We start from the raw sequence: 27,234 nt of genomic DNA, 5'->3' as shown, positions 1-27,234 counted from the left end.
CCTCAAATTTCACAACCAGTTTAATTTCTCCAGCCGATACCATGACACGACACAAAGGACCACACTGGGATTTTTCCATCTCCTAACATTTATTTGCATTTCCTCCAGTGGACTCCACTTAGAGCCCCGGTGACGAGCAGCAGCTCGGTGCCAAGTTTCCAAGTAAGACGCTTATTTGCACAAATAAGTAAGACGTGATATCAGTACTTTTTTCTGCCTCTGCATTATAAAGCACCACATTCCAGTTACTGCATATTTACAACAACACTTAAATACAGTTACGATCCTGAATGAAAACCTCGTCTTGTGTGTAGATTGTGTGAAGTGTCATTCAGCAGGATTACACAAAGACAATGGAACCGATGTCCATGAGATTTGACTCAAGGAAGAACCTGTTTCATTTTGGTGTTGCTCCGAAATCAGCGAGATCGAGAATAATTCACGGATCTCAATGAAAACCAGACATTTTTAGGGGTTTGATATTTACGAGTGTGTGAAATTTGGTGCAGATCCAAATTAAAATCTGCATCTAGTGAATTTAAATGTGTTTTCATAGGACGGAGACTGTTGGGCCTTGGTGGAGGTAGCTGCTCTAAATGAGTGACATTCTAGAATTGACATTTACATTCCTCGTGTTCAACGGTGGAGACACGGACGAGAAAAGAAACAAGTTAAGTGCTTCAGGACAAAACGACTTTTATGATCGGGCTTTGATTCTTAACTTAAATAAACTTGTGGAGTTAATTCTTTAAATACTTGGCATAGAAACAACCGGATGGCTTTTGTGTTCCTCGCACAGGAGAAAGGTTGTGTTGATAAATATGCGAGTCCAGAGCAGCGTCTCCTCGTGCGTCAGTCCAGAGAGAATCCACATCCAGGATCACGCTGCTGTCGAGCAGACGCTGACGTCCGGAGCGAATCCAGGAACTTTGTCGAGAGTCAATAGAACATTTTACTTTCATATCTTATTTGTGATGAATAGATTACGGTTGAGAAGAAGCTGCATAGGCCCCAGTAAAGAGTCTGATACTGGGACAGTGCGTCTCCTCTGCTTTAGAGAACTATGTTTATAATATTCGTCTGAAATGGCTTGTGAGTTTCAGGATGAACCCTTTAGTCTTTGTGACCCTCGGACTTCCCACCGCAGGTTCGATGACTAAGCGACTTCTCTGCACAGTTTAACTTTACACTTCTCTACTTCAAATAAGACGTAGGTTGTTTTCTTGGTATGCAGGAGGCAACGTGGTGAAATTAATCGAATGAATGATTCACTGTGTGTTCCCAGCATCAGTGAGGGAAGTGTTTGGGTCTTCATCGCCTCCTGGTGGTGCCGGCAGCAGTACTGCAGTTGAGGTTGCGGCTGAGCTGGGGGAAGTGTACGGTGGGCGTTCTGGATGTGGGGCCGTAGAGGCCGAGGTTTCTGGCTGCGGCCGACTTCCTGGGCTGCTTCACGCTAGGGAACGGGGAGAAGACTTGCTGTTTCGGGGCGGAGGCGGCGGAGTTGAGCGCTGGCGTTGACGGGGAGGAGGAGATGTGTGATTTGGAGGATGAGGAGACAGAGGAGAGACAGGGCGTGGAGGGGCAGGGGGTTTTATAAAAGGTGGAGGAGGCGGGAAAGGAGAGGGCAGACAAGCTGTGGGCTGATGAAGAGGAGGGAAGGCAGGATGTGGAGTCTGGTGTCGGAGAGAATGAGCAGGGGGAGGGGGGCGGACTGGAAGTGGAAGAAGGGATGCAGGAGTTGGAGGAGTGGTGAGCTGGAGGAGAAGCAGCGGAGTCAGAGCCGGTGATTCTCTCTGAACCTGAGGAGTCAGACTCTTTGTGTCTGTGTGAGGACGGAGGAGGAGGGAGCAGAGGGAACTCCGGAGCAGACTCTGGGATCGTGGGGTGTTTATCTGGGTTTGCACCGACGGGGGGGGTCAGGTTTGACTCGTCCTCTATATCCAGAGACGCCAGTTGCACCACCACCTCCGCAACTTCTGCTGCCTTTGTCTCCTCTGCAGCCTCTGGAGCTTCCTCACAGACAGACTCTGTAACAGAGAGATCAGGAGGTGGAGAGACAGAGTCGTCTCCTCCATCCTTCTGCTCCTCATCATCTTCGTCATCTTCCTCAATCCTCCCCTCCTCTTCACTCTCCAACCTCACTGATCCTTCCTCCTCCTCCTCATCGTCCCTTTCCTCTGAACCTCCAAAGCCCAGCTGTGCTCGAGCCCTGGCCATGTTCCTCCGATGAACCCGGACATGAGCACGCCACGGTGACCCGCCGCCTCCACCGGAGCCGCCCGGAGATCCGGTGCTGTTGGAGGGCAACGAGCCCAAGCGCTGCCGGGCCGGGGAGCCCTGACCCTGGGGCAGGAGAGCCGGTCGAACCCCTGGCAGAGTGGAGGGGCTCGTGGTGGACGTGGGTCTGGAGCCCCGGGGGCCTCCGGTTGGTGGGCGACCCAGAAGGAGGTGGTTGATCACAGCGCTGGAGGGGTTGAGCTGGGAGGCGAGGACACGGGTGGCCGGGCACTTGTCTGGATGGACGGTGAAGGGGACAAACACAGAAACAGGCTTAAAGCAGATATAATATAAGCTATTAAATTTGTGTTTGAGCGTAAAACGATTATAGAGAAAGAAGAGAAAAGTGAGAGAGCAGCTTTATGACTGAAGCTGTTTTCAGTGTTGATTTCACTGATAAACATCTGTTGATGGTCTAAGTCAATGTTTACAGAAAAGCAGTCAGCTGTTGCCCAAAGCAGACACCAGAGGGCATCCTGACTTTTCCTCTGAGGATTTATCCATCGAGCATCTTACAGGTTTTGAATAACTGGTCCAGATCATCATCATTTCTCCGTCTCCAGCTACAAACACTAACATTATATAATATGTACAGTGTTTTCTGGGCCTTTTCCCAGAGTCAGAAAACCACGTGAATGTAAACACGACTTCAGGGAAGCTGAGTGAGTGTTTCTCCTGCGATTAGATCGACGGGAGATGAGTGTGAGCACAGATGCTCGTGTTTGAGGGGGAATAGAATCAGATCTGGCTGTAATACTGTTACACAAGACTCGGAGATGCTGCGTTAGCGTGAGACGGAGCCGCCGCAACAAGCAGAGTCGAGAGATTCTTAATGAAGGTTAGAGAGAAAGAAATGGGTCAGAAAGGAAATCCCCCCCAAAAACAACAAAACAGCCACAGAAACAAGAATCATTCATAACTGGAGACAAATGTCAATACTGTCGGGCTCTAATATAAACTCTAAAAAGCACATGGTGTTTAGTCATTGTTATAATTTAAATATAATAATAAAACAGCAGCTAACATACTACCACAGCTGGAGATTTACTGGAAGTGGAAAGTTATTAAAACATCTGACAGTCGTGACATGTGTCTCCACATAAATGTTCATTATTGTTAATTGTTTATAGATTATATACCAACTCCAACCATCACCAGATAAACCAGCTACAGTTTCCTTTCCCAGAGTTTAACTCGGCAGCAGCGTTTGCCTTTAAAGAGCAAGAGATCCATGTTTAGTTTCCTGTCCTTATTTAAGAGCGTGGTCTTTTAATTTGAGAGCAGGACTTGTTGATTTCCCTTCATGACCAGAGTCTGCTCTCCTCCTTAAATCAAATGATGCTTCTCTAACACCCATGAATCATCGGAGACCCTGAATTAATTCCCAGAACACCCAGTTTCAGAAGGTTCGACCTCAGTACCCTCGGCTCGGTGGTCGGTACTGTCGCTGTGATTGTAGAGAGGCTCCGGGAGAACTCCAGGATGTGTGGGAACTTCATGTCCAAATCCTACGAGTCACACATCATCATCATCATCATCATCAAAACTTTCTGTTGTGGGTTATTATTGTCCTGGGAAGGATTTCATCTTTACGCCTATTCACAATTTTAATAACAGAACTTTTGATGTTTGAATAAAGACCTCTTCCGTGTTGAGAACTCTAAAAACTTTACTTTTAAACTCTTCATTCTCTGTTTAATAATTTGTTCTGAAATAAGATGTTTGTTTGTGTTTATACACAATAAATCACTGCAGCCTATAAAGAAGTTTGGTTATCGTATCATAAAGCAGTGGAGCTACTCACCTCTTGAAAAAAATGTTGCCGTCATGCACCTTACCCATTAAAACCATTAAAACCATTAGCCACACAACTGAAGCTGCTCCCTACGAACGTTAATGTGAAAACAATGAATAGAAGATGCAGCCTCTCCTCTCTCTTCCTCTAACCTGTGCGTATGTACAGCTGCATCGCCTGCTGCTGCTGCCGCCTCTTGATGCGGGTGTATTGCTTCTTGAGGGCGTAGATGTCGGTGCTCATCCTCTCCATCATCATGCTGTTGATGGCAGCTTGATGCTCCGCCCTGGCACCTCCTCCTGCACCTCCTGCACCTCCGGCTCCCACCGCGCCCGGGCTCAGCTCCGCGAAGTTTCCCTGCTCCGATCGCTGGTCTGGAGGTGAAAGAGAGGTTCAGGTTCTCATGTTAATGTCTGTAACCCAACATCAAACTCTTCTTTTTACCACTTTACACTGTGACTCGGACACAGGAGAGTTTAGGAGATTAGGGTCAAGAGCTAAAGGTCAAGAACCAAAATACAAGAATCAGACATAATCCAATGAGGCTTTTTAGGTCTTTAAAGCTTCTTTTCTTACTTATTTCAGCTTCTGTCGTCTTTAATCAGCCGACAACTCAAGACACAAAACTAAGCATCAGAGAAAATCCTCTCGTTTGTCTCTTGGACATTTGTTCTTCCTGCTATTGTGCTTCAACGATAAAATTGTCGTGTAGTTTGTTCACTGTACGCTGCTGTTACAACGATGATTTATTGATAATCATTTGCCGTATTTCTCTTTTTAAGTTTCCATTTCGAACCAGGTCAAGTCACTCTGTTAAATCTCTCTGGAGCGTGACGCCTCCTGCTTCAGATCTTAAACTAAACCCCTGAGGTCGTTTGCCTGTTGTCATGCTCGTAAGAGTCGCTGGAGGAAGAGGAAGTGGGGATTTGTCTGGAGGAAACAGATCAGAGATGGAGTTTGTACTTGGAGTTGAATTGGGGGCAGAACACGAGGATTTGGGGCAAAAGCTCGCCTGAAACTACTTGTCTGTTTATCTCTGCCTCTTTAAATCCTGTGTGTCGTTTCCACAGTCGGCTGCACTGACCTTTCAGATGTTTCTGATATCTCTGCAGCTCGGGGGCCAGCAGGCCTCCCAGGGGCCCCAGACAACCGAGTGCAGTCACCACAGAGTCCTCGTCGTCCATGTCGGCGTCGTCATCGCTCTCCCAGCTGCCCAGACCCCCACTGGAACGAGAGAATAACATCTTCATCACCACATATCGACCTTTTTTTACAAAGATTTTAACCTCCACTAAGGAGATTGTTTGTTAGCAGGATATACATATAAACATGCAATGAATCCTGCAACTTAGCTGCAGCGACGGAAGTGAAGCTGAGTTTATTTGGGGAAAATCAGAAGCGTCCACATCTTATCGTAAAGAAATAACAAACCTTCCATTGGATTTGACTGTGGTTGGGAACGGAGTGATGTTGTACGTGTATTTCTCTCTGAGCTCAGCCAGCTGAGGGAAAGGAAACACTGCCATGGAGTAAACCTCCTGACGGACAGAGGAGAGGGGGGAGAAGTACTTATATGAATTTAACAACATCACAAAAGGTATTTCAGGAGCTGTGAGCAGATTAGTTTATCTCGTACCTGCATGAGTTCAGCAGGTTCGATGAGGTTGTGCTCCAGCATCTCCTGAGTGAGACAACCCATGGTGCTGTAGAACTCGTCTGCTGTCTGACAGTACTCGATCCTCCTGCAGAGGGAGGGAGGGAGGTTTACACAAAAACTACTGAGCAGATTTCCACTTGATGGAAGGATGAGAAATGGGTCAAGAAAGGACCTTCTAAATGTTGTTGTATAAATCCACAATGGGCGAACAATGAAACCTCCGAACAGGCTGTAATTCAAACTGAGGCCCACTTACTCTCCGAGTCGCTCCCAGATGGCGAGGGCAACTCGAAACAGCACCTCTGACCCCTCGAAGAAAACCGAGTCCCAGATCTTCAGCACGGTGGACGCCGGCAGGCAGGTGGCGAACATGGTGAGGAACCACTGCATAGTGAAGACGTTGGTCAGCGGAGGCTCGTAACTGCCTGGAGGAAAGACACACGGTGAAGGATTAGTACACAACTCAAACTGGATTATAACTTTTCTTTTGCCTCCATCTATTTAATCTGACGTGCACCTCCAGCGTCTCTGTTGGCTGCTTTCTGAAGGTGGTGCAGGTGCTGGGAGAGTCTGGGCAGCTTCAGACGCAGCAGGTCTCTGAACACCGCCATGTCCACTGACGGGAGGAGACGTCACAGAGTCAAACAATAAACTTATAGAGATTAATCATGACTTTTTCTTCTTAAAATATCTCATTCTTCAAAGCGCTAACACAAAAGAACACATATTTTCTCATTCATCATTGTGTGCGTTTACCTGACAATGCTCGAAGGTTGTTGGCAAAATAACTCTCTGGCAGCACTTTGTCAATCAGGTAGATCATCACCTGAAAACAACAGAGCAAAAAAAGACATATACACAATAATGAGCATATAATCATATTTTTCGAATCTGTATTCTTGTGTGTCTCAGTTTTAACACAACCACACACAACACTGTGCGTAGCTACCTTCAGTGCGTCGCTCTCGTCGCCCTCTGTGACCTCCAGTATGAGAGCAGCCAGTACATTGAATCCTTGGCAGTAGCCCACACTTTTATTCCAGCGGGCGTAGGCCAGCAGCACCCTCTTCAGCACCACCCTGTCCTGCTCCCCCTCCTGGCCACAATACGAGCTGCAGCCCGTCCTGTGCAGGTCCTGGACACGAGGAGGACGCAGAGTTATAGATTATTTTATTACAGGCTGATGCTTTCACTGGGACAGGGAGAGATGAGGACAAACACAGACAGGCTGAAGACTGGACTTTGTCCTGACGGTAATTACTCTGTTGACTGTTGAGTCATTGAGAAATGGAAAAGAGCTCCGGTGTTTCCATGATGCAGCGATGACGTTCTTTAACGACAGCAGCTCAGTAACATTTCTCTAACTTACGTATAAACCACAGGAGCAGATTCAGTTGCGTTTTATGAAAAGAAAATTACTATAAAATCCTCACTGCACATAAACCAGGTAGGATGAACATAAGTTTATATAAATTCACTTTGCAGACTGTTTATAAAAAGCTCTGCACACAAACAGTAAAAAGTGACAGTAGATTGTCGAAGTGAGTCGAAGGAGGAGTCGCTAATGACAAGGAATAAGTCTGGAGAAGCTCTGGAGCATCAACACAGGACGTCAAGAGAATCGAACATTAGGAACAGGCAGGTTTACGATGGGCAGTGCATTAGTTGTACTAAAGTATTAATGTGTTGTTGGCGACTCTGAAAACTTTCTACACAACACTTCAAAAGTTTCTGTCTCTTTCTGTCTCAATCGACATGTTTAGAAATGCTGAGGTTTCCACACTGACCCAGGAAACACACACATTTGGCTCAACCCCAGCCCCCCAACACAACACTCTGGTTACCTTGACGATTTGGATGCCGAGGGAGTCATCATCCGGGTTGCTTCGCTCGTTAAAGGCGAAACGAAGCGTCTTGTCCCAGTCGATGGAGATGGTGTGGAGGTACTGGTCTGCGAGAGTTAGCCAGACCTGCAGAAGAGACGACAACAGCAGATACACAATGAATCAGGAAGTGCAACAAAAACCACTATGACCTCTAACTGTCAGTAGAAGAAGACAGTTGGAGAAATGATTCCAGTATCAGGACGGACAAGACGACTGTACTGTTTTCCTCTGGTGTCTCTTTCCTGTGGCACTTCTCTATGAGGCCCCTTGTTTCACTCTGACTCAATTTGTTTTGTAAGATTTCATTGTTCTTCTCCTCCGACGAGATGAAAGTGATCACTTCCATTTCCTTTGCTCGCTCGTCCCAAGAGAGAAACTTCAGATGTCTGATAAATGAATCAGACAAAGTGCTGATGCTTATTAACGACGACGTTTGGAGGTTAATAATGAAAAACGGAAACACACTTTCCTTGGCGTGGCACAAATGGATGTTTATTTAATTTATTTATTTCTTCAAGAATAACAAAGTCATACTTAGTTAAAAGTTACATACCCTCTTCCTCCATTCCTTTGGTATCCCAGTAGAAAGCCTTGCCACTGATTTAAGAGCGTCGTACCACTGCAGAGAGGAAAAGACACTTTATTCATCTTAGTCAGGATTATCACATTATCACACACACACACACACACACACACAACCATTAGAAGCAGTGAACAAACAGTATTAGACAAACTGAGGTCTCACCTGCTGGAATCCATTCTTTCCCAGCGATGGTTCGATGGTAAACTTCAGCCTCGTGTCGACTCCTGCGAACAATCAAACACATTCGGTTTCACTCATCTAGAATCAGGTTTGAGTGACTTTCTAGGACAGGAGAGGAAAGGGAACGTCTCTGAACGGTAACGTGGGGGTTTAGGGGTTTAGTTTCAGCACAGATATGAAAGATGAGAGACCAATAACACGTGTTCAGCTTCTATTTCTTTATTTGATTTTTTAAAAAAAATGAACGCAGTCTGGTGCTATGAAGTGTCGCTGTCCATTTCCTGGTGGTGCTGAACTCGCGTCACTGTAAATACACAAACTTCTAAAGAGAATATCTAGAGCTAAACCCCCCCACTCCCTTCCTTCCACGAAGACCAAACGGAAATTAAATGCTGATCTGAAGTTAAGAGGGAATGTCCCGACATGTTTTCCGGCTCTGAGCCAAACTGCGGCCATTTCTCCTCCTGCTCCTCCTCCTGCTCCTCCTCCTCCAGCAGCAGCTCGGTCCCCGGAGAGAATCCACCTGCTCCCGATCCCACGAGGAGGAAGAAGACGATTCTCTCTTCAGTAAAACAAAAGCCTCCGTTATAAAAAATAAAAGACAGAACGTGTTTAACCTGTTCGATCCGTCTCTGTCGTTTCCTCCTGCGCCATTCTGTGTTCTGCGGTTTCCTCTCGGAGCTCGGGGACAGGATTACCGCGGAACAACCCTCCCACTTCCCGGTCACAGATTAGACCCACACCGCGGACACGACGCGGGAAACGAGAGGCCAACGCCATCATGACAAGAGACAGACTCATGTCTATGGAGTTTGAATTAAACCGGTTAGATGGAGGCGGGATGTGACCTCGATTCGTCTGATGCCCGGGAAGTTTTTAACTTCTCACTGCTCCCAGTCCAGCTGATGTTGATGTTGATGTTTTCTGTTCTTACTTATATCTTTAAATTCTATGTTAGAAATAAATCAAAATTGTAATTATTGTAAAGATTAAAAATAAAGTACAAGATCCACAAAAGTAAAGTAAGACTTCCTGCAGGTTATGGTCACTTCAAAATAAAAAGAAGAGTCCATGATAATATATAATGGTGTAAAATCAATGCTCAGTCATTCCAGTATCAGGCAGACACGTCACTGGGTGTTTATCTGATGTGTTTCCACAATCTGTGATTTCCATCATGCTACGAGACCTAAATTGTCAAACTGTGCACGTTCCAGTTTAAAAGTGAGATCTGGATCTTTCTCCTTGATGCTCCTGCATGTCCATTCAACAAAGTACGAAAAGAGGTGAAACATTAATGAGCGACATCTCCTCAGTCGTTGGGTCAAAGCCTCTTGTGCTCTGATGATTTCATTATGAATTCACTGAAGGTCAGTCTGTTTTAACACTGGGATCAAAATGAGCTCACGTGACACCGTAAGTGGGTCAATGGCTTTTATCACAGGACGAACATTCATGGAAACATCTTAAGACTTTTTAAACACCCTGTATATCTGCCTGTTTGGACATAATTACCTTAAAATGAGAATATATATAATCTGCATAGTGGTGAGGAGATAATGAGTGAATCTTCATTTTTGGGTGAACTATCCCTTTAAGCAGCAGCAGCCCCAGGACGCAGTGACACCATTAAAACCACAGACTAACGGTGTTATAGCCTGTACCACTACTACATTACACTGCATTAAACCAGGTGATAGACCGTGCCATGCTTTGCTCATCGGGTCGGTTCATGCGTGTCACCTGGCTCTAAGGTGCAGAGCAGCCGGGGAGCACTCCTGGAAATCCCGTTCCGCTTCTTCAGGACGTTGCTGATGATGTTACCGACCCCTCCCGATCCCTGCTGCCGCTGCCGCCCGCCCGCCCTCGGCCTCCTGCCGGCGGCGGGGAGCCGCTCCTGCCTCATCGGGGAATCAAACCGTTCGCTCCCCTCGCATCGTCTCCACCCGCTCGGTTTCAGGTCTTTCTTTGGGTGTTGGTCGGAAATGCAGAAGCCACCGAGTGGAACAGAGAGAGCAGCGGTTCCTCCGGAGATGATCGATTGAGCTGGTGTTTGAATTCTCTTCCGGTGAAGGTTAGTTTCCGATTTGAGCTCAAATAAACGTCTCAGTTCATCCTGATGCTGCGGTGACGTCCAGGAAATCACTCACATATATCTTCGTGAAATACGATTCAGAAAATGGCAAAAAGAAGTAATCAGAGGAGGAAGAAGCGGTTTGTGCAGCTGATGCTCAACACCTCCTCATCCTCAGCCTCCTCCTCTGGTCCAGCGTCACCAGGAGGAGGTGCAAGGATGGAGAGATGCGGTAGGATGGAGAGACACGTGGGGAGGAGACAGAGGAGGATGAGGTAATGGTGAAGGAGAGGATGAAGAGGGAGGAAGAATGGATTTCTGTGGTTGGCCCACTTGTACAACAAACAAAAAAAAAAATCACAGCTTATAGGGACAATAAATATATTTTAAAATGAACGGGCTTTTTGAGACACTGAGATTGAGACCAGGAGAGAAGACACATGTTGACTACCCATAAAAGATTTTATTTCTAATATTAAAAACAGCAAAGTCCCAGTGGATCAGCCCCAGAACTGGGACACAATCTGATTTAAATAGACCGGCTGCCACAGAGAAATAACCAATATTTGGGGCATGTTTCATAACCAAAGGACATTAGTTTGTCCTATTTACTTGCATTTTCAATTGTAGATGCTTTTATCTCAACACGTCTGGTGTTTGAAACAATACAATCTCTGTTAATTTCATTTTTTGATATTAACAAGAAGAACCGAAAAGGATCTGCACTCAGATGTTCAACCCAACGCTGCATTACAGAAATGACAAGGACAAAAATCAACTTATCAACCGATCATCAACCTGTGGCTGTGATTTCCCCAGAAGAGAAACCATCAGAGATAACCAGCATGTTGAGTTCAGAGGTGCCACAACATAGAACAGAGAAGTGACACAGGGCTGTTTGTAAGTAGTTACAAATAGGTGTCGACCAGAAAAAGAAAAACAAACTTCTCCCTGAGCTTCATAGAGTTCAGACAGGTAACACTGCATTAATATAATTTAACAAGAGTCATTAATGGAAGCAAAGTGGCTGCTGATGCAATGATTTAATACAAATGAGCTCCAGAAAGTTTCCCCCGAGTGAAAAACTGTAACTCTAGCAGATATCGTTGACATTAAGTATTATTTTATGACCTTTTTACCCAGAAACCAGACCAAGGTTAGCTCAGTCTGGTCTCAGTGTTTCTGTTGATAACAGTTATCAGGGAGGAAGTGGCCTTTCCTGCTGTGAAGAAAGACGGAGGAGGCTGTGGTGACGTCGCATGAAGAGGGATTATTTTAAATACTGACTAAAGTGAAAATAATGGCACAGTCAGGCCAAAAACACTCACGTGAACATCAAATAATTATAATTATAATTATAATAATAATACAAAAAACACTAACATATACCCATGTTTAGTGTATTTCACACCCACCTCCATGTGAGCCTCCACGCTGCGTGTTGAGAGAAGATTACAGTTTCAAAATAAAAGCAAAATAATAACATGCACCTCGATCCACCTTCAATTATTTCCTCATATCAAACAAACACAAACACTGAACCAGCCGAGCTCCTGCAGAGAGAGACTCCTTTAAAGCACTGACACAGTGAACAGTGACATCTAGTGATGAAGATGCGTATTGAAGCCAACTGAACCCCCCCAGTCATTAGAGGAGAACAAACTGTGGCCTTCAGGTCACAAAGGACGTTATCAGACCTGCTATTAACATCCCACCTGAGAGATGTGATCACAAGTGGAGAGAAATAAGTTTGTTTGTTCACACCTGGAATTAAAATGTGACCACTTGTGATCAGATCTCACTTCCATGGTTTGTAAAAACCCAGTTCAAGTTTACAGATGTGTCTGATGTCACGGTGTGTGTAGAGAGAGCTGAGCTATAAGAAAAGTGTAATTATGTGGCGATCAGTGGCGATCAATCCAAAATCTCCTCTCTGGAAAAGAAATGACCTCAACTTCATCCTTATCGGCCACATTACTACAAACACCTCTTACATAACAGAGCCTTCATCTGATTGTTTTAGGAGCAGCTTCAAGGTTAAAGAGTGGAGCGACGGGGATATGAACATTAAAATACAGCTCCCTACTTTGGGTAAGGGTCATAGTCCACTATGTAAATTCATAATAGTAATTTCCATACTAGTATATGATACAACAACTCGTGCACACAATGCTGTGTGGCATTTTGTACTTTAAGTTGCACTTGGAAGTTATTTCTAAATTGACTCTGGATATTAAGCCTGTGGTTGGTTTGCAGAGAAAGTGAAACTATTGAAGATTAGAGGAAACGCGATGATCACAAATATATTTCTTATAACTAGGATTCCTTCTTATTTGGCACTTGTGGTTGTGAAAGTGGAAGCGAACAGCAACATGAAAACAAACAGTATTTGTGGTAAGTTCCTCTTCCTGAAAGTTGACAGTCATCAACAACACCATCTTCTTAAGAAGTGCAAAGCGGGAAGTGTGTATTCTTACGTCGTTTTGGTGAGACAGCCTGAAGACACGCTGTGATGATGTCGTAGTTCTTCTGCAGCTTGTGACAGAGCCGGTCTCGTCTCTTCAGCTGGCGAAGCAGCTTGGCCGACTGCAGGCCGGTGCGATACTTCACCTCCTGGATGATGGACTGCAGCTCCGCAGGGGCTGAAAGGGCAAAACGGACGATATGAACCCAGAGACAACTCGGTTCCATCAGGGTCTCAACAGCACTGATGTTTATTCTACCAGGGATGTTTCATTCCTGTGGTTTTCAAAACAGGGAAACTTTACATCTAGTGAATGAAGGACGTGTGAAACAAGCTGGAGATACTGACAAGCGACACTGAAACACACGAAGAAATATCATGTGAACAAGGTAAAAAGATGCACGTCAGACATTTCCCACCCGCAATTAAATGCATCGGTCATTTATCGTCTCATCAAACTCTTTCTTACACATTCTGGGTGATTTGTAAATATAAACATATGTTTTTCAGATGTTCAGAAACACAACGGACACAGAGATATTCAGGCACGTCTGTCGAAAATATGATGCAAATCTAAATAAAGCCCCTTGATACAGTTTGGATGAACATGTGATGTCTGCTCAGATCAGAACATCAGTCATTTGTCCGTAGGCGAAGTGGAAATGAAAACCAGAGCGCCCCCCCCACGCTTCTCCTATTTAGACAAAACCTTTTAGACTGAGAAACATCAGAGTTTTGACATCAGGCCAATCAAAAACAAATATGATGTCTCCTTGTTTTGAGCAAAGTGTATAAAGATGGACATGGCTGCTCCACAAAAGTGAAGTCAAAGCAGTCATCACTACTGCTGATGAGAAACAGGTGTATATATATATATATATATATATATATATATAAAATATGGTCTTTTTTTTAACCCCAATTTCCTCCTTAATCACTTGGAAGTCCACCCTCTTCCACAAGGAGGTCAAAGGTCACTCACCTTCACACCTTGGGGCAATAAGGATATTTCAGCAAGTTGTGCACTCGCCTAATTAGCAGCTGACCCATCAACAGATTATTACTCATTATAACCACGCACATCAGAGACAGTGGCCTCGTGTCTGATCCTCGAGCCTCTATCGGAGGCCGTCCTCTTCCTCTTGTGCTGGCACTCTGCACTGTTTAACTTGGGAGCCTCACATGTGCAGAGGGCAAACAGGGAAGTCCCCGGCCGTGTTTGCTGTAAGATTCCAGCGTAACAGAGGAAACAAAGGGGCCGACGTGCCTTTAAAGACTCTGTGGCAACGTCGGAACACGAGCTGTCGACGCGCTAATTAGCCTCCGTGTCCGAGTGTGTTTGTGTCTGAAAAGGTCTGAATCCTCCGGATGCCTTCCTGTGGGATCCGATCACACGGAACCAGTGTTAACCTGTTTCACTGAATGAACCGCAGGATAGACGAGTGGATCACAGAACTAAACTCTCATATTTCTCCTCTGTTTGTCGTCTCTGCTCCTAAATGACTTAACTTAAAAATACTGTACTCATCTTCAGATCCACTGGATAAAGCTTTATTGCTTTTGGTTCTGTACATGCATGTATTTCCTTTTATTCCTTTAAATTTCTACACTTGTGTATTTACATAAATATGTATTTGTGTCATGTTCCCTTTACTCATCAGGACCGGGAGGATCTGGATTTCTTCACCTTTCATTTCTACAGTTAAACAAAAAGATAAACAAAGGCTGGAGTGACATCAACAGGATTCAAATATTCCAGTGACAGAAGAATTTATATCTTTTTTTAAAGTTTCCTATCAAACTCCATCATTGTTTTTACACATAACTGATCAAACTATTTATAAATTTCTCAGTTTTAAGCAGACGACATTATCCGAAATACTAAATTCTTATATTCTTATTGCAGAATGTCAACAATATAAACCTCTTTTTTACATTTACCTATATTATATCCAAAATATCAGCCCCAAAAAGTTAGTAAAGAGAAAATGAAGAGGAGTTTAAACTTGGTGCTTTTTGACAGTAAATTAGGAACTTTTAAAGATCCATATTTATTGTTATTGTACCTGTTACTGTAACTTTACAGTAAATCCAGATGTTGAAGCACAAAGCCCCAGCAGCAGCCCACACTCTCCTACCCGCACTGCCCTCACCTTTCTGGGCCAGGTAGTTCATCTGGTGCCGCCTGGTGTGCTTCTCCTGGAGCTCCTGGAGGAAGCTGGACCCGGAGTTGCTGCGGCCCAGGAAGGATTCGGACCCGGACGCCTCGGTGGAGCTGTCCCAGCTGTCCAGGTTCCTCCGGCCGCTGTACGTCTCGTACAGCTCGACCAGGAGACAGTCCACGATGGAGCTCCTCGGGGCTCGGAGGGCATCGCACCGGGACTCGGAGTTGTTGTTGTCGGCAGCCCAGGTGCCAGGCAGCGGCGGCGGCGGCGGCGGTGGAGCCGTGCCCCCCCCGGGGAGCTGCTCCCGCCGTCCCGGAGGTGATGATGTGTCACTCGGGGACTCGGCGGCGGGGCTCGACCACCGCTGGAAGCCGGAGAAGTCCTCCTGCGAGGCGGCGGCGGAGTTCACGAACACGCCGCTCTCGTCCTCGGACAGGAAGCCGCCTCCGGAGTCACTTATGTCAACTTCTAAAAGTTCGCTCCCGGTTGTTTTCAGCGGCGCCGCCATTTCTCCATTAGCGGTGAATTAGCTCAAACTACCGGCGCGGGGATCTGACAGGTGAGGCGACATTTTTTAACTTCACCGGAAAGTTTTCCCGGAGGAGCGCGCACTTCCCGGATCACTCCACTCCTCCTCGCGGAGGTGGAAACTTGTTCCGGCAGCTTTTAGTTTCCTTCCTCTGTCCCGGACTCTGTTCCTCCTGCACCCCCCCTCCTCCCCTCCAGGATGGTCCGGCCCACCTTCATCCACTCCCCCAACTGCAACTTTCTGCAGGTGCAGCAGGTGTCGACCAATCAGGGACGAGCCCAAAACCCATCCACCAATCAGCTTTCACCTGTCAGAAAAACGCGAATTAGAAGCGTGGATTCTTCAAGTACGTAGAATTACGAGTTATTCTAAGTAGAAAAATAAACATCCCTCTGTGGAAATAGATTTTGAGAAACCAGTCATGTCGTTATAATAATAAATAATAATAATAATAAACTTTATTTACTTGGCACTTTTTAAAAACAGAGTTCACAAAGTGCCTTGACACATAAAAGCAGTAATATGACAATAAAATAAATGAACAAGTAAAATAAAAAGTGAAAAGAAAACAATAAAAACAGTTAAAACGCAACATCACATGAAAGCAAGTCTATAAGAATAATGGGTTTTAAGAAGTGATTGAAAATAAGTCATTTTTATCAGCTATCTTTTATTTTAGATGTTGTATTATATAATTTGCTGTCTTTGATTGTAATGACATCATAATCATTAGCTTCTTCTCTCTGTGGTTTTGAATTCTTGTTTTTATTTGCCCTCTTTGTGAAGAACTTTGAAACGGCTGTTTTAAAAAGTGCTACTGTACATAAATGAAGTTATAATTATTAAAGTAAAAGTTGATATAATACGAAATCACATCATGCTAACATTGTGGTTGGAGTTCTCTATTCCCAGTGTGCATGTGAATACATGACGTGAGCAGGCAGGATTTATGACATATACTGCAGCCGGCCACCAGGTGGTGATGAAGATGATTTGGCTTCACTTCTCTATTACAGTAATATGGGTACAAGGGTAAGTTACTGTACCTAAGTAGATTTTTCAGGTATCTGTACTTTAACTGAGTAATTTATTTTCTGATTACTTTTTACTTTCCCAATTTAGATGAATACACACCAGTGAAAACACCACTGGGATTTATATTTTAAATTAAATTTCTGCTAATAGATAATTCTCACCTAGATCTTACACACTGGAGCTTTACAGGGAGTTAATAGCAAAGTAAAACAAACGTATTTAAACGAAGAAAGAGACTTTGAACCATTTTACTTCTTATGGACTATTTTTAAGTCAGAACCTTATTTTTAGCAGCAGCCGTTCCGGGTTCGTTCCTGTTTCCGGTTTTAACGACACTTCCGCCGGTCCGTGAACGCAGCATCCGTCCATCTTGACTTGGAAGTCGCGCCTGCGCAGTCGTGCTTGTGTGACCTTCACAGGAGGAACCATGTTCGCCCGGAGCAGCGCGTTGATCTTCTCCCCACAATGGTAACGATTCTCCCATTTAAACCAGTTCCACCACCGCGGCGTGCACCTCCATCTCCTGTCCGCGCACCTCGAGTCCGTGTGCGGTCACAATCCGGCTGGACGACGTGTAGCCGGTCTTTGAAGGACGTGCTAACGAGGCCGCAGTCTAAATGAATGGGAGCCGGAGCTAGCAGCTAGCAGCTAATGCTAACGGAGCTGACATTGCACGTTGAGTGTTTAAAAGATGAGATCAAACACTTGACTTGTTCATTAACGCGAGAACGATGTATTTTATTTTAACACTCGTGTAAGACGCAGCGGTGTCGTTAGCCCCCCGATGCTAACTGTCATAGGGGTTTGCTGCGCAGAGCTAATTCATGCTAGCTCCGCTGCAGCTCTAATCTGCAATCGTGGTTTAATTCAGAGTTCGTGACAACGTGGCGTCAAACACAAGCTGCAGTCAACACAACTTTAATGTTCATAACGACTAGGATGTTGTGTTTGTACTTGAACCTGACTTAACTTTGTGTGTCCACAGTTTGCAGGTCAGGAACATGGCTACCCTGAAGGACAGTAAGTACTCCATGTGTACTTCTCACTTAATACAAGACAACAACACAACACAACAACACAGGACAACACCCTGAATGCAGAGTTTAAACAGCAAACACACAACTTATATATAAACAGTTTATCTATCTGCAAAATACCGTTGACCTGTAATTTCCTCTTCCTTCAACACACACTTTGAACTCTTCACTACACGATCAAACACAATGTAGTTCATTCTGAATCATTAATAATATTTAAGACATATTTTAAAGTTGCATTGATTTTCCACAGCTTCTTGGTTTAAGTCCAAAATTCACAGATTTTATTGTTGCCAACATTTTATCATGATGTATAAAATTACAATTTTATCAGACGCCTGTCGTGCTGATTGATTTACATCATCTGCTGTTATTCAATAAAACTAACGGTGTTACAGTCCCAACTCTAATATGAAGTGAAATCCTCTTTCCCCCCCCAGTCACCATCCGGTTGAAGTCCATCAAGAACATCCAGAAAATCACCAAGTCCATGAAGATGGTGGCCGCTGCCAAGTACGCTCGTGCTGAGAGGCAGCTGAAGCCGGCACGTGTCTACGGCGGCGGAGCTCTGGGTACGTGACCCGGCCTCCATGTCACCTCTCTCTTTAAAATGTATTCTAGACGCTGAACTAAGATTCCACTGTTTCCTCTCTGCCCTTCAGCTCTGTACGAGAAGGCCGACATCAAAGCGCCGGAGGACAAGGGCGCCAAGCACCTGATCATCGGTGTGACCTCTGACCGTGGACTCTGTGGCGCCATCCACTCTGGCGTGGCCAAGTCCATCAAGGCCGAGATCGCCAGCCTGACCGACGCTGGCAAGGATGTGATGGTGATCAATGTGGGCGACAAGCTGAGAGCCGTGCTGACCAGGTACGAGCCCCCGGAAACACACGAGTCAGACCCAGAGTCAGTTTGTCGGCGGCAGGAGTTTGTGATGATGTTCAGCAGGTGTGAAGGTTCAGGATAAGAACAGCTGATGTTAAATCAGATGAGCTGTAGTGTCCCTGTTGTCAGCTACACTTACTGTAAATCCTCTCCTGGCTCTGGAAGCATAAAACCTGACGACAAACAACAAGGGCTTGTTTCTCTCAAACTCTGATGAGTCAATCGTTCACATCGTCGATCACTGTTTATCTATCCAAACATGCTGAAGGGTTAAAGTTGACGTTAACCTTCCCTCTTCAGAACTCATGCAAAGCACATCCTCATGACCTGCAAGGAAGTCGGCCGCAAGCCCCCCAACTTTGGTGACGCCTCCTTCGTCGCCAACGAAATGCTCAACTGTGGCTACGAGTTCGACCAGGGGACCATCGTCTTCAACAGATTCAGGTACGAGACTCTTTCTTTACTTGGATTCAATCCCTTTTTCCAAGAGTTTAACCAGAAGTGGAATGTCCCCTCTCTCTGCCGCAGGTCTGTCATCTCATACAAGACGGACCGTAAGCATGTGTTTTCCAACGAGGCCGTTGCTAACTCAGGTACTTGGCGTGTTTTTAGTTTTTACTTACAGCCTCATTTCTATCAGACAGACGGATGATTGACTTTTTGCATCTGCTGTCTCCCAACAGAGACCATGGGCATCTACGATGACATCGATGCTGACGTGCTGAGGAACTACCAGGAGTTTGCTCTGGTCAACATCCTGTACCTGGCCATGAAGGAGTCGGCCACCAGCGAGCAGAGCGCCAGGATGACTGCCATGGACAGCGCCAGCAAGAACGCCTGTAAGACTTTCTGTTGATGCATTCTCACGTGTGTCTATACGGAGTCAGGGGCCTGGTCAGGATGTTTATAAATGTTGGTTTCTCATATGATTCAGCTTTAGTCGGCACATTCTAAAATGATAAAATGAAATGACACGGTTGAGGTTAGAGAAAATTGATCAGTTGTGTAATAACTGGAAACTAATGGCATCATGCTGATTAGATTTAGATTTGCTGGAGTATAATCTCACCTGCTGCTCTGACGTCACAGCTCCTCCTCCATGATAAAAGTTTCTCACCTGACTGATTGATTGATTGATTTGATTTCTCCTCCCTCCTTTCAGCTGAGATGATTGACAAGCTGACCCTCACCTTCAACCGCACCAGACAGGCCGTCATCACCAAGGAGCTCATTGAGATCATCTCTGGAGCCGCTGCTCTGTGAGTCTTTCCTCTTCTCCTTCCTCTTTATCCTCACAAAACTTCTATCTACCTGTTTATTTCCACCCCTTCATTATATTCCTCCATCACTCTGTTAACTCTCTGACCTCTCAACTATGCATGTTTTTTTTAATTTCCATCACATCCTCTCACGACTGATTCTGCTCTACTCAGGACTTGAGTCTTTAAAGAGGAGGTAACATTACATTAGTTTGCTGTAGAAGAGACAGGAGTGTGTTTGATAGACACGTTTAAACTAAGAGATTCCCTAGACGCCCTTTAGGTTCCAGTTTGTTGTTAGACTCTTAGTCAGGGTCTGAAAGTCTGTAAACGTTCACTGCTCTAAAGCTTTTGTCTTTTTCTTTGCAGATAAATGGGCGAGCTCATCGTTTCCATTAACTTTAGCCCTTCAAAGTACTTGGAACACGTGTGGTCAAGAGTCCAATGAACATTTGTGCTTCTATTTGTAAAATATATGGAGAAAAATAAACCTCTTACGCAGAATTCTCGTTCTTTCCTCAGTCCCTGTATCTGTTTCCTCACCAATAAAAGTTCACGACTGAGATAAATCAATGTTGATGGTTTATTCTACAAAGGTTTTATTACTTTAGGCAGATTTTTGAAGATGTTTAGCATAGTTATGAAAACATACAGAGAATCTAATTATTTTCAGGGCAGCTGTTAAAACCACATTAACTCTGATGTCTCTGACCCGTCACTCATCAGCCACAGATTCTGGTTTGTTCTGCACATTTTATGACATTTAAATTATCTTCACAACAACCCACAATAAGTGTAAAATATAAACAGACTAAAACACCAAGTGAGTAAAAATAGCTCTGAAGCGATAATCAGTAGCACAGGACAAATACTTTTACTTATGAATACAGAACTTTAAATTGCAAGTGAAAGTTTTTAAAATTGTATATTTGAAGTAAAAGATCAGATCAGTTCTAACCAAAGGTTTCCTAATATTACCGGCAACTTCTTAGAAAGTACGTAGAATTAATGCAAAACAACACGTGGTGGATTATTCACTGAGGGAAGCTTCAGGCAGGTTTTACTGTAAATTATAAAAACATGACTCCACTGAAGGTGTTAAACAAACTTTTCAGAATTCATGAGACACTTCGTTGATTTAACAAGAGATTAATTTTAGACAGTTGATAAAATAAAGCTCCAAAGATGAAGATTGAAATGTTTAAAATCTGATACACAAAAAAGATAATGTTGCTTTAAATGTTTCTCAAATTTCTAAATTTAATCTTAGAGCTCACATGGCTGACAATTTACATAATAATATTGATAATTATCTCTATTTGTAAAGCACTTAAAAACAAGGATAAAACTATTAAATTAAATATAATATTACAGTGGAGTGAAGCTGGTTTGTTGTCTATGTGACACACTGCTGTCCTGCATAGAGAATATTAATATACTGAGGTGCACAACTGGGGAAACAAAGATCATTTAAAAACCTGCAGATGAGCATTAGTGGAGTTTTTGTGATTTGTAACTTCACATGAATCTACCTCAGTTTCCACTTCTCGTCTCTTCCTCCTGCACTCCCTGCAGCGTCCACCAGGCGGTGCTGTGTGATAAGAAATGATCAGTGAATCTTTCTGCAAAAAACCTGCAGGAGAGCGAGAGCCAGAGGAGACGAGAGTTTACAACATTCAGACATCACACCTTCATCCACGATTTACTGTTTGATAGATGATTCATTTCTGCTCAGCTGATGGATCAGAGTCAACATCTGATCTGAGTTCAGCCTTTTTCTTCTTCTGGTGGTTTCATGATAATCCGGCTGCACTTGATTCCTTTAGAAAATTAGTCACAGGGTGTTTCTAGTTTGCTTTTCATATAATTTCTGTGTCCGAAATATCGTCCTTCCTGTTTGTGCATGCCTGCATCTGTGTGTGTCTGTGTGTGTGTGTCTCTCTGTGTGTGTGTGTGTGTGTGTGTGTGTGCATGTCCTGCAGGCCTTGTTTGTCTATTGTATTTGTGCTTGTTATTGTTTACTCCTGAGGGGAGTGGGGAGCGATTGCATCTGAACACTGAAATTACAGCGATGCCAGACTCTGATAAACGCAGTCAGAGAGCAGCAGGCTGAGCATCAACCCCCCCCCCCACCACCACCACCACCTCGCTGGTGAGGCCTGGTGATCCAGCCTCACGTGGACGTGGGTGAGGAAGAGGGTGAGGAAGAGGGTACATTAGGTAGGTCTCGGGGATTCAGGGAAGCCGAGTCTCGTTCTTTTTGTCTTTTGTGATATTTTCTACGCTGGTGCAAAGAGAACAGGAACCAGGAAGTGCGTCACGGTGGAAATGTCCCAGTTTAGACTTTCAGTTTTTCCATGTAGGGAAGAAACTTCAACATTGTTGAAAGTCCCAGGTGGAAGCTCGTCGAGGTCACGTGACACAAAGTCGAGGGACGTCTTCCTCGGCCTCGTTAAGTCGTTTCAATCAACTCAGATCGTTGGTTATGTCCTTTTATGGCGTTGAGTCGAGCTTGAGGTTTAAAAATGAATCTTTCAGGATCATTTTCCCATCGTCAGACGTGTAAATTTCTGGTTTTATTGGAGATTTACTGAACATCTACCAGCTGCCTCCGCCATCTTGGTGTTGACACATATAGAGAAACAGAACGAGCCCCTTTCTGGATCAATAAACCAGAGATCGGACTGTGTAGCTGTAAAACTGACAGTGAAGGTAGAAGCAGAGAGAACTGGAAACTGTCTGACAGTAAAAAAAAAAAAAATCCCATCTTTGCTTCTTATTTAAGATATTTAGTTTTTTTTATATCGACACAAAGATTTATTCCACATCATTTTAAACATAAACTACAGGATATATATATTCCACAATTTGGAAAATGTATTTTTTCTTATAAGCCGCTCGGGACAAAGCAGAGAAACGACTTGATACTCGTATTCTTCTGTTGTTATTGTGCGTCCTGACGAAACTGTGCACGTGTGCGTCTGTGTTAATGTGAAGGTGATTTGACAGTTGGCGCCATAATGAAAAGACTGAAACGTGAGCGAGGGAAGAAAAAAGAGATGAATTGTGTGTTTGTGTGAGAGTGTGTGTGAGTGTGTGTGTTTCTACATTAAGGGACGTATAAATGTGTGTGTGTGTGTGAATGAGTGAAGACATCTGAACATTGTGTTCGGGGGGGGGCCTCGCCCTCGCCCTCGCCGCCGCCGCCGCCGCCGCTCTGTATTAGCTTCACCTCGTTATCGTTATCGTCGTCCTCCATTGTGGCACGACGGGTGGAAAATGATTAGAGGAGCAGGTGACAATGGAGGCAGAGATTTGTGCCTTTACCCGGGGCCGTGGCGCCGTCAGGTACAGCAGCATGACACTCAAACAGAAAGGGCCAGGGGGCGCCGCACAAAAGAGCTGCTCTCTCACTTTAAAACACTCATGTCTTCTTCAGCCGGGCGCCGCTTCACCGGGGAGCCAATCCACTGCCTCCCTCCGTCCCCCCCCTCGCAGGTAATCACAGGACGAAAGGATGAGAGCTTTGTAATGACGGGAGACTTCCCACCCCTCCTCCCTTCTTCCTCTTCTTCTTCCTATTCTTCTTCTTCTTCTTCACTCTTTAACTCCCCTCTTTTTCTGACCAGAGGGAAAACGTGGGGGGGAGGTAGCGATGAAGGCGGGAAGACAGGAAGCGAGGCCGAGGCTGTTTCCCATGGCGACATCTGTGCACGTGAGTGACACTGACTCTTCCTCTTCCTTTTCCGCCTCTTCCTCTTCTTCTCCTCCTTCTCCTTCTTCCCTCAACTCCCTTCTTTTTCTGACCAGAGAAAAATAAAGTGGGGGAAGAGAGGGATGAAGGAGAGAAGACAGGAAGCGAGGCCGAGGCTGTTTCCCACGGCAACATCTGTGCATGTGTGCGACACTGAATCTTCCTCTTCTTCTTCCTCTTCTTCTTCCTCTTCTTCTTCCTTCTGGGGGCGATGAAGACAGGAAGCGAGGCCGGGGCAACACTGACTCTTCCTCTTCTTCCTTCTTCCGTCCATCCCCCTTTCAGGTAATCGCAGAATGAAGGATGGGAGATTTGAACGGAGGGAGACTTCCTACTTCTCCCTTCTTCTTCTTCTTCTTCTCCTCCTCCTCCCTTCTTTTTCTGACTAGTGCAGAAATAAGTGGAGGGAGACATGGACGAAGGAGGGAAGACAGGAAGTGAGGCCGAGGCTGTTTCCCACGGCGACATTTGTGCATGTGAGCGACACCGACTCTGATGTAGTAACGGCGGGGTATTATCTCATTCAACAACCCTCCTCCCCTCCTCTTATCTCAGTGCGTTCTCCTCCCTCTCTCCCCCTCCTCCTCCCCCAAGCCTTACACAAAGCTATCTGCTCTGTGGACTTTTCTGACTATTTATGTCGGACAAGGTCAGGATCGTTTAAACCGCTCTGCCTCTCTCAGCCCCTGCAGATGAGATAGCGCGGGAAAAGGAGGGAGAAACGATCGATTCCCGCCGCCACGCAGATTTATTCCCCTCCTCCTCTCTCTCATTTCGCCCCGGTGGCGTTTTTTTTCACGCCGAGCCAATGGAGAGGGTCACCGTCGCCGCCGAGGCTCATCAGTCTCTTTAACATCCCGGCACTTTAAAATACAGTAGCAGGCCTTAAACTGGCCACTTTTCTCCCGCTCCAAATGAGAGGCGTCCTCGCATCAATCTGCTCGACTCGGCTTCTCTCTGAGGGAGCGTGAATAGTGAGGCCTGTTGAGGAGAGAGTGAGAGATTTAGACGGCGGACGTGGCGGCTTGTATCATTCACGGGGGCGTTTTACAAATGAAGTGGGGCACTTACTCAGGCTGAAGGCTTGATTGTGGGGTGAGGCAAACGAGTCCGAGCAGCACGGAGCGGCTCTCGCACGCGCAACGCACACCTTGAACTCCAGAGGAACCACACCCACCTGCTCCTTCTACCTGGAAGTTGTGACAACACAAATATCTGCAGCCTAAATAAATAATATAATATAAATATTCAGTTTGGCTCTGACAGGCAAATCCGGACAATGTCTGGGGCTGATTCCAGAGTTCATATGTGAAAATGGCCGATGTTTGCAAAAGTGCTGAGGAGCCTGATTGTTTTGGATCCACAAAATTTGTGTGAATCTTCAGCGTCGTCAAAATGTTAATCCTCAAAAATACGAGATTTCACATGTAAGTCAGAAACACTCTGTGATTAGATCTTCTTACAATCACAGACGTCATCTTTTGACGTTCTAGTTTGGTCCTTGTCCAATCTGCTAACATGGAGGAGGCGGGGTTTGTGACCTATACTGCAGCCAGCCACTAGGGGGCGATCGAGGCACTTTTGGCTTCACTTTTGGGGGCTGTCATGTCGTCCATCTTTATTTACAGCCTGTGATAGAATGTAAATGTACGTGTGTGTGTGGAATCATTAACAGTCAGTGTGTTGTTGTAATGGTTTGAACAATTGTTGTGTTTGTGGGAACTTACTTACACATGTTGTGTGTGTGTGTGTGTGTGTGTGTGTGTGTGTGTGTGTGTGTGTGTGTGTGTGTGTGTGTGTGTGTGTGTGTGATCCCCTGCCACTCATGTCTTGGGTTACTGTGTTTCTGGCTGTATGATAGATGGCTCAGCCCAACCTCAGAGCCCCCAGTCTGAGCCGCCGGATAACCTGTCACTGCCAGTTTCCGCCAACTCAATGTGTGTGTGTGTGTGTGTGTGTGTGTGTGTGTGTGTGTGTGTGTGTGTGTGTGTGTGTGAGGTGTCTATGATTTTGTATTTGTGTGTGTGTGTGTGTGTGTGCCTTGCAGTTCCGACCCCCACTGCAACAGGATAGGTGGGTAAGGATGGCCTGGCAGTGTGTGTGTGTGTGTGTGTGTGTGTGTGTGTGTGTGTGTGTGTGTGTGTGTGTGTGTGTGTGTGTGTGTGTGTGTGTGTGTGTGTGTGTGTGTGTGTGTGTGTGTGTGTGTGTGGTGTGAACTGCGAGGTCCATGTCCTGCTGTGTGTGGCGGCCCCAGCCCTTTCCTGTCCAGACCACACGTCTAACCAAAACCCAATGTGTGTGTGTGTGTAGCAGAGTGTGTAGAGAGAGTGAGTGCAGCTCAGTCTGTTTATATATATGTATATTTTTAAATCTACAAATTATTTTACATCTGATTTATTGATTTATTATTAAATCTATAAAATATCAAAAAGTTGCGAAAAACACCACCAATAATTTCTCACAGGTCAAAAACTGTTTGGTTTCTTCTTCTGATAAACAACAATCATGTTCCTCAGGACAGACAGTGACTAAATAATTATTTTATCCAGAAACAGTTAAAAATACAAATATATTAATAAAATTAATATTTTAGATGCTGGAGGCAGTGATGAAAAGTCTGAGACATTTTTAAAAAGCTTTTCTGCTTCATAAACGTTCCAGAGAAGTAAATGTTTTTTCAGGCATTTCTGCTGCTTCTTAATTAAATGATATTAATAATGTTATTGATTTGATCCGTCCATCAACCTTTGCCATCTATGACAAGCATGTCAGATTATTAATCTAATTCTTCTTCTTCTTTTATCAATCAACTCTTACACGGTGTCATACAGACTAACGGCTAAAGGAGCTTTTCAGAGAACCTCTTGGTCATTGATGAACTTTCAGTTTCAGCTTTCATCAGCACAGATGTTACTGGGTCTCAGTAAATCAAGATGAACACAAAGCAAATGAAATATTGAATGTCCTCCTGAGAGAAATGTTTAATTTGAGAGTGAATATCCTCGATGAAATCATGCAGATGTAACGAAACCTCTATTAATCCACATCACAACATCTGGACCTGATCTGAGCCACATTTTAATCTAATAAAGTGAAGCAGAGCAAAGTCAGAGAGGTTGATGTTGAGGTGTCATCACAAATTGGCCCAGTCAGATTTTTCTTATATGTCACTACAGGTATTAATCTGAACTAATAATCGATTATCAATCAGTTGATTTTGTCCTTTTCTCCTGAAAGTGTGTCTCCTTGTCTCCTCGTCTCCTCGTCTCCTTCTCCTATTCTCCCCCAGCTCTTCTTCCTCCTATTTTCTTTTCTCGCTTCAACTTCCCCGTACAATTCTTCTTAAAACACGTCTTGGAGATTTTCCGCGGCGATAGCAGACAAACGAACGGCACCTCGAGGAGAAGGGAAAAATAAGTAGTCAAATCTCCCCCCTTCCTCCTCCTCCTCCTCCTCTTCTTCTTCGTCCTCCCTGTTCTCCAGAGCTGCCAGCAGACAGTGTGTTTCTCAGTGTAGTGGAGATTATAGCCGGGAATGACAAGCACGCCGTCTGATACCATATCCGCTCTGAATTACAGATCAGCCCTTTTTAAATGATATTTTAAATACTTGCTGCAGGCTGCGAGTTTTCACAGGGTCTTATTTCATTGTTAT

At 44.9% G+C, this 27,234-nt stretch overlaps 2 protein-coding genes across 8 annotated transcripts; one reads left to right on the top strand and one right to left on the bottom strand.

The window, feature by feature from the left end:
- Positions 1 to 70: 70 nt before the first annotated feature.
- Positions 71 to 15,795, bottom strand: tbc1d30 (TBC1 domain family, member 30). 5 transcript variants are annotated; one of them, XM_047338584.1, is made up of 15 exons: positions 15,070 to 15,795; positions 12,930 to 13,094; positions 8,361 to 8,422; positions 8,169 to 8,234; positions 7,574 to 7,699; positions 6,679 to 6,864; positions 6,486 to 6,555; positions 6,247 to 6,345; positions 5,986 to 6,154; positions 5,709 to 5,814; positions 5,504 to 5,610; positions 5,157 to 5,296; positions 4,225 to 4,446; positions 3,699 to 3,785; positions 71 to 2,513 (listed from the first exon to the last, which is right to left on the bottom strand). In XM_047338584.1, the coding sequence occupies exons 1-15, from the start codon at positions 15,587 to 15,589 to the stop codon at positions 1,312 to 1,314; spliced, it is 3,327 nt and encodes a 1,108-aa protein (XP_047194540.1). In that variant the 5' UTR covers positions 15,590 to 15,795; the 3' UTR covers positions 71 to 1,311. The 5 variants fall into 5 exon arrangements, with proteins under 5 accessions (XP_047194540.1, XP_035003791.2, XP_047194542.1 ...); XM_035147900.2 differs by lacking the exon at positions 3,699 to 3,785 and having other exon boundaries at positions 15,070 to 15,793; XM_047338586.1 differs by lacking the exons at positions 12,930 to 13,094; positions 15,070 to 15,795 and adding an exon at positions 10,122 to 10,677.
- A 1,185-nt stretch (positions 15,796 to 16,980) lies between these two features.
- On the top strand, positions 16,981 to 20,330 carry atp5f1c (ATP synthase F1 subunit gamma). Of its 3 annotated transcripts, none has more exons than XM_035148021.2 (9): positions 16,981 to 17,113; positions 17,631 to 17,665; positions 18,123 to 18,254; positions 18,345 to 18,552; positions 18,868 to 19,011; positions 19,096 to 19,160; positions 19,251 to 19,406; positions 19,730 to 19,826; positions 20,001 to 20,022. In XM_035148021.2, the coding sequence occupies exons 1-9, from the start codon at positions 17,073 to 17,075 to the stop codon at positions 20,005 to 20,007; spliced, it is 885 nt and encodes a 294-aa protein (XP_035003912.1). In that variant the 5' UTR covers positions 16,981 to 17,072; the 3' UTR covers positions 20,008 to 20,022. The 3 variants fall into 3 exon arrangements, with proteins under 3 accessions (XP_035003912.1, XP_035003914.1, XP_035003913.1); XM_035148022.2 differs by lacking the exon at positions 20,001 to 20,022 and adding an exon at positions 20,196 to 20,330 and having other exon boundaries at positions 16,982 to 17,113; XM_035148023.2 differs by lacking the exon at positions 20,001 to 20,022 and having other exon boundaries at positions 19,730 to 19,830.
- Positions 20,331 to 27,234: the final 6,904 nt, after the last annotated feature.

This window comes from Hippoglossus stenolepis, chromosome 22 (assembly GCF_022539355.2).
Source record: "Hippoglossus stenolepis isolate QCI-W04-F060 chromosome 22, HSTE1.2, whole genome shotgun sequence".
In the NCBI taxonomy this organism is placed as follows: domain Eukaryota; kingdom Metazoa; phylum Chordata; class Actinopteri; order Pleuronectiformes; family Pleuronectidae; genus Hippoglossus; species Hippoglossus stenolepis.
Note: the sequence above shows the minus strand (reverse complement) of the source record. Positions and strands in the feature narration are given on the sequence as shown.

What these genes read in the sequence shown, in the direction of transcription:
- tbc1d30 (XM_047338584.1), bottom strand. Translation starts at nt 15,589, where the DNA reads ATGGCGGCGCCGCTGAAAACAACCGGGAGCGAACTTTTAGAAGTTGAC. An exon ending in ACGAGAGCGACGCACTGAAG is followed by an intron (nt 6,556 to 6,678) that starts GTAGCTACGCAC and finishes TGTTGTTTTCAG; the next exon opens with GTGATGATCTACCTGATTGA. An exon ending in ATATCAGAAACATCTGAAAG is followed by an intron (nt 4,447 to 5,156) that starts GTCAGTGCAGCC and finishes TTTCACCTCCAG; the next exon opens with ACCAGCGATCGGAGCAGGGA.
- atp5f1c (XM_035148021.2), top strand. Translation starts at nt 17,073, where the DNA reads ATGTTCGCCCGGAGCAGCGCGTTGATCTTCTCCCCACAATG. An exon ending in CTACGGCGGCGGAGCTCTGG is followed by an intron (nt 18,255 to 18,344) that starts GTACGTGACCCG and finishes TCTGCCCTTCAG; the next exon opens with CTCTGTACGAGAAGGCCGAC. An exon ending in CTGAGAGCCGTGCTGACCAG is followed by an intron (nt 18,553 to 18,867) that starts GTACGAGCCCCC and finishes TTCCCTCTTCAG; the next exon opens with AACTCATGCAAAGCACATCC.